Genomic DNA, 6,473 nt, shown 5'->3' on the forward strand with positions numbered 1-6,473 from the left:
TCACAAAAATAGCATTAGAAGCCAACACCTCCAAAATAACCTATTGGGTTTAGCTAGACTGAAAACAATTTCTTCGAGAAATGTATCTTTATTTTAAAGAAATCTTTAGAGAAGTAAAAGCTTAAAATTATACTTAAGTGCTTAATTGCACGGCAGTTTTGATAACGTACTATACTTATACCGCATTGTATAAGTAGGTATTTTAAATGTAAGGGTAGTACCGTCACATCAAATGTATGTGTTGCCTGGGACAATAGTGATTGCCTGCAAATACAGAGATAATGATCACTCAGTACAACAACATTGTGTGAATATCAAAGTAATTGACACCATCTAGTGGTCAAAAGATGTGTTTCCTTTTCATTGCAACCTGAGCTGTTGTAAATAGATATTATTCTGCATTTAAATAGCTAATATGAAATGTTTTATTTGCTTGATTTGAATAGGCCTTATATAGGCCTTTAATTAGCCTTGAATTATATGGTATATAAAATTGTAATATCAATGGGGGTTTATTGTATAGGATGTTTTCCTGTGAGGTGGCATTCTTTCAAATGAAAGCACACATGCTGCCACCCAGAGAGAGACATATAGAAAGAGATGGAGAGAGGGGAAGGACATATGAATAACTATCTGTCTTTGTGGAAACCTTAACAATAACAAGTCTTGGTATCCATGCATGGGTGCAGATGTAAGCTACTGACTGCAGATGCATGTATACTCTAATGGGTGTTTGGAGGACGTGGGAGTGAGAAAATAATACGTTGATTTGTATCAACAGTGATCTTCCTAAATGTCAGAGAAGTGTTGGTTGAGGTAGTGACTCCTCCAGCTTTAACTCTTGACATGTCCTGTACTGTCTGAGAGAGTGTGTGTGGGCAGAGGAAGAATGATGTGACTCAAAATGAGAAGCTCTTTTCGCCTCTCTCTAATGTGTGTGTGTGGGCTTCATCATGACTGGGGTTTCACCCTGCAGAGCATGGGGCATCTGGAGCTACCTGTAAATCAGATTGCTTTCCTATAGATGGGAGATGCTTGAATCAAGGGCCATGATCACTTTTTATTCTGTAGAATGAGAGTAGGGCTGACAAGAAATACAAAGAGAGGAGAGAAAGAAGAGTAGTAAAAGAGGGAACATATATTTTGTGTCCTGAGTTTAAAAATGGTGTTTGTTCTGAATGTATATAGGTCTAAATACTGATCCTTTTAACTGTTGAATAGAAAGCAATTAAGGCAGATCATTTTCTAACTTTACTGACATTCACACTGTCTGGCATTTGGTTCAGTGTTCACAGTAATAGAGAAGTAATAGAGAAAATGGAGTAATAGAGAAGTGGGTTGCGAGAATTCACTGTGGTCATTTTCAACAACTGAGAATTGCAATAAATGTGAAGCCAACGGAAGTATTTTCAGAATGGGATTTCATTTTCAGAATGTGTCTTCCTATATATTCCCTAGAAGGTTCTGCATTCCAACTGGTTGAACAGGCATGAAAGCTAAAGATGTGTAATGCCCAGAACATTCTAAGCTATAGTTTCCCGCCCTCACCACAACTGGGCAGAGTTCCAAGCCCATCAGGCAGCCATACGCCTACTATCAGCTGACGAGTATCACAGCGGTCTCATGTCTAATTATACACCCAGAGAGAGAGAGGGAGAGAGAGGGAAGGAGAGAGGGATGGGGAGAGAGAGAGATGGAGAGAAAGTCAGAAACCAGAAAGAAGGGTTGTGAAAGGGAAAGAAGAAGGGAGGGAGAGGGAGTCAAGACGGAGCTAGAAACGGAGAAAGAGACAGAGCAACAGAGAGGAAGTGAGGGAAGGAGGGAAGGAGAGGGCACAGCAAATCTGGTAGATATGTCGAGAGGGCTAGAGATAGTGGGGGTGTAAAAGAGAGTGGGAGGAAAAAGAGAGAGTGCGTCTGTCTGATAGACATAGTGAGGCTGTCTGGATGTTCCCATTCACTCTGCAGCAGGCTGTACTAAAGACTCACACCTTAACCAGACGAGAGAGAGAGGTAAGGTGTCAACTGTTCAGATGTATCTTGTGAATGTGATAATATGTGTGTAAGTGTGTGGGAGGAAGGTATTCATCTCCTTTGTAGTCATTAGATATGCATGGTATTCCTTTATGTTACGGTTGAAGTGGTAAAAACTCAATAGCAATAATATTGCATCAGTGATAAAGTGCATCTAACCCACCTAGATCATTAGGCTTCACATCAGTCCGAACTTTCACAACGCGATATGACCAGTTATGTTTGGGGTGTAATTTGAAACTTGGAAATGTGTTGCTTGAGAAAAAGAGCTCTGCACATAATGATAACAATACCAAAATAAAAGTATGTTTCAGGACTTTCATAGCAATTACTGTTCCACTACAAGTAACACACTGTATGAAGATTGCATTTGCATAGTTGTAAGTATGACATGCACAGCAAGGTGAGGTCAATTGATACCCTTAATAGGTTATACTACCAGTCTGCTGCTCTGAGTTTTTGCCCAATGATTGGCCTCTGTCAGTACAGCCCTCTGTGTAAGGAATGTTTCTCAATTTGAGGGTGTATTCTGTCCCATTCTTATGAGGTCATCTAGTCTGTACACACAATGGAAGGTATGATCCAAGCTATACCTCATACTTCCAAGACATGTCTGTTAGTCAGAGTGAAAGAGCATCATTCAGCAATCAAGGGAGCTGGTGACTGCTCTGTGGTGGTGTGATGACACCATTCAGGCCTTGGCTTTAGCTTTGCATAAGATTGCACCGTAAAGTCTTGCTCTGTTTTCTTCTATCACTTCTCTTCAGGCTTTCGGTCAAATCATTTAAATAAAGAGCATGTAGATTTGAATAGGTAAACTACTGGCAAGCGTGTGCATTGTGAAATATCTTTATGGTATGAGCTGTACATAGGAAATGCAAGGTTAAGCTACATTTCTATATAAGGTCATTATTTTTATACAATATTGAGAAGTATAACAGTTTTATCTGCATGTATTTTGCTCAGATTCACATGAATACATTATGCATGTTGTTGCCGTGCTGCATAGTAGGTCAGCTACAGTGAAATGAATAACTCCTGTTGATGATCAAATCAATGACATCCCATGTATGAAGATCATTGGGTAAGAATGTGATATATTATTCAGACAAAGTAGATTATATTTGTCATTAGTGTTGGAAAGCACAACACAGCACCCCTGTGCAACACCTCCCCTCATCTACACTGTTCCCACAGTATGCACAGTACTATACTGTGTTACCATAGTAACTTCTTCCTAAGTAGATCCGGTTAAAGTTTAGTGTTCTAGTGAGCCAGACTTCAGCTGTCAATCACACTCTCAATGCAGCAGTCCGTGGTTTGAAAGGCTCTAATTTGGAGGCAATGGAGAAATTAGTGATGAGATTTCAAGGGCATAGTCACCATCTGTAACTCCATAGGAGTCTAAGAGAGACAGGGAGAACTGGCAGAGAAAGACCATGTCTATCACTGATGTAGCACATTTTAAAGAAAGAGGGAGAGTAGGGAGAAAAAGAGGGATATGAGAGAGAGAGAGAGAGAGAGGGCGTTGTGAGAGTACGTAATGAAATATAGTTTATGAAATGCATCATCAAAAGTCACATGACTATAAGCTGAAAAGCCTGTAATACAAGGCTATGAAATGTATAAAATGATCTTGGTGTACCTTCCTCTTGGGCTTTTGACATAAGGATGAGGGTTAAATTATAATTTATGTCAAACAAACACCTTCCTGTCTTTTTTCAGATTGGATCATTGAGACTGAGAACACCTTTGACCTCTCTGTCAGTGATGATTCACCAGAGAGTAACGGGATCCCTTAGGGTGCCTCTTTCACATGAGGCCTATGTGACTTAACCTCTCCACAACAACCTGTAGGCCAGGGAACTGAAGTGTCAGTATATGTGACGGCTGTGTGAACCAATGAGCACCACACTAACCCCAGAGACCGGCCTAGGCAGAGAGAGTCTCCCGCCCAAGAAGAGGGACCCCAGACCAGGCCTCTCAGAGCAGCCTCCTGCTGTCACGTTCAAGGTCCCCTTCCCCTACAAGAGCCATAATGAAGTCAAGCCCTACAATGCATCTTACTCAGACCTGCTCCCTCCTACACCTGCATCTGTGCCCCCGCTATACCAGCCCTGGACCCAGTCCCCCACCACAGCCTCCACCACCAGAGTCAACCCCTATCTCCCCTCTCCTGTCAACGACAGCTATGGCTGGGCTGAGTGGAAGGAGCACCATTACAGAGGTTGGGCTGCAGTGCCTTCAGGGTGGGAAGTTCCCTACATTCTCCATCACCCCTCAGAATACCCACGCCACCCCTCTATCTGCAGACACATGGCCTTGCCTACAGAGGAGCCCAGTGGGGTGGAAGCAGGGTACAGATGGCACCTTAATAAAAAAGTAAGGGAGAAGTTAAGTCCACACACCACACAGCAAAGCAGACAGAGCGGCCCATATATGAGAAGAAGGAAACAGGGGGGCCACCAGCCACGACCCAGCTCAGGGACAGGTTCTGCCCCACTGAACACTGCTCTATCTCCTACCGCCAACAGGAACCTACACCACCACCCTGAACTGGTATACACAAACCTCTCCAAAGCCCCCAAGTACCATGCTTCAGGGCAAAGTCCTTTGGAGTTTGAGGCACAATCTCCCATAAGACCATCACTTATTGACCAATCAACAGAGAACTATTGGACCATGGGAGTAACAGAAAAAGTATGTGTGCCTCCACATCTCTCCTCCCATCACTCTTCCTACCCTTCCACCTCTTCTGACCAGCTGCCCTGGTTGCTCCCTCACTTTGCGGCAGGCTCTTTAATCGAGCTCAAAGATGGGCGGCTGAGGAGGGTTGAGGATTTGCAGACAGAAGACTTCCTAATCGGCGCGGAGGCTTGTCCAGAGCTGCGTCTGAGCTGTTGCACTGTGCAGCACATCTGCCCCTCCACAGCCCCCTCCCTCTCCCGCCTCCTCATCCTCCTACACGAGGAACACTCTCAGGTGAGCTGGGCCTGAGCCTACTACATCATTACATCACATGAGCTCACGTCAGTGTGTTTGTCATTGTATGCTTGTCTACTGACATTTCCATAATTTATAACATGGAATTCAATATACAATATATCATAAATATTTGCAAATAGTATAACTCTGGATGAATCTAACCCTAAAGAAAATGAAATACATTCCTGCAGTATCCCTCATTATGACACTACATCAATGCCAATCCCCAATTTCAGAACACTAACACCACTTTAGTAGACAAACAGAGGTACTACATTGTGACTGTAACAGTATTTTTTCCCACAGGAGTTCCTGGATGTGTATGCGGAGTACCCGTTCTTTGTACGTGGGCGTGGCTGGTCCTCCTGCTGTCCCCAGAGAACAGCCCGTCTTTGTGGCCTCCGCTGCCACCAACTTAGTGTGGGTGACGTCTGCCTGGCTCTCATACCCACATCACCCTCTGTTCCCCCACCCACCCAACCCCAGGGTCCTGGCACCCCAGCTAGAGGGCCTAAGCCCCTGCAAACATCCTGCCCCCAGGCTCCTCTTCCCCCTGCTCCAGATAGGCCAAAAGCAGGGCAGAGAGGTGGGTTGGAACCAGCAAGGAAGAGGCGTTGGTCAGCCCCTGAGCTGCGTGGCCCAGGCACCAACTGCCCGGACTGATAAACACCACTACCATATGGAAAGGGAGCCAGCAAAGTCTAACTTTTGTTTTATTATCTTTATCTCAACCTCACACTCTTTCCATCCCTGTCTTCGTGGCTGTCTTTTTCACATTTCTGCTTGTCTTTTTTATATAAAGGTTTATTATGATCAAGGAGGAAAGAAATATAGATTTGACTCTCAGGATTCTGGATCCTAAGCAGAGTACAATTGCAGGTATTGGTCCAAAAGCCATGGATTATCAGGGATGTGAGAGAGAATATATCAGGCACAATATATTACCTTGACCCAACTCTAGAATTGCAATTTTAAAGGTGTCACCCAATATTATTAAAACTTGAAAACATAAACACTCCTAATTTTATCAATGAGATCATTCAGGGGAAATACATGTCATTCTATGCTACCTCTATATTAGCAACTTTAATTGACAGAACTGATTTCTGTATGTAGAACAGTGAATGTTGAAGTAGGCCCCAGTGAGTGTGAAGGGCTCCCTGTGTGCTGTATAGCTGACAGTTGTTGGCATTACATTATGCACTAGATCATTGGTGTCATTGGTGTCCGGTCTGTTCTTTTACCTCAACTTTTGCTACAGTTTGAAAATCCTTTATGTTCTGAAATTCTAATTGAACTATTTCTGTTGATTAAGAATAAAACATGTTAACGGGCTCTATTCAATCCTTTATGTTCTGAAATTCTAATTGAACTATTTCTGTTGATTAAGAATAAAACATGTTAACGGGCTCTATTCAATCCGTATGGCGGAAATGCAGCGTTACAGCGTGATAA

General features: G+C 43.2%; 1 protein-coding gene across 1 annotated transcript; it reads left to right on the forward strand.

The window, feature by feature from the left end:
- The first annotated feature begins 1,694 nt into the window (after positions 1–1,694).
- LOC118388396 (ataxin-1-like) lies at positions 1,695–6,357 on the forward strand. The gene is made up of 3 exons (XM_035777432.2): positions 1,695–2,012; positions 3,759–5,015; positions 5,325–6,357. The coding sequence occupies exons 2-3, from the start codon at positions 3,936–3,938 to the stop codon at positions 5,679–5,681; spliced, it is 1,437 nt and encodes a 478-aa protein (XP_035633325.1). The 5' UTR covers positions 1,695–2,012; positions 3,759–3,935; the 3' UTR covers positions 5,682–6,357.
- The last annotated feature ends 116 nt before the right edge of the window (positions 6,358–6,473 follow it).

This window comes from Oncorhynchus keta, chromosome 10, assembly GCF_023373465.1.
Source record: "Oncorhynchus keta strain PuntledgeMale-10-30-2019 chromosome 10, Oket_V2, whole genome shotgun sequence".
In the NCBI taxonomy this organism is placed as follows: Eukaryota; Metazoa; Chordata; class Actinopteri; order Salmoniformes; family Salmonidae; genus Oncorhynchus; species Oncorhynchus keta.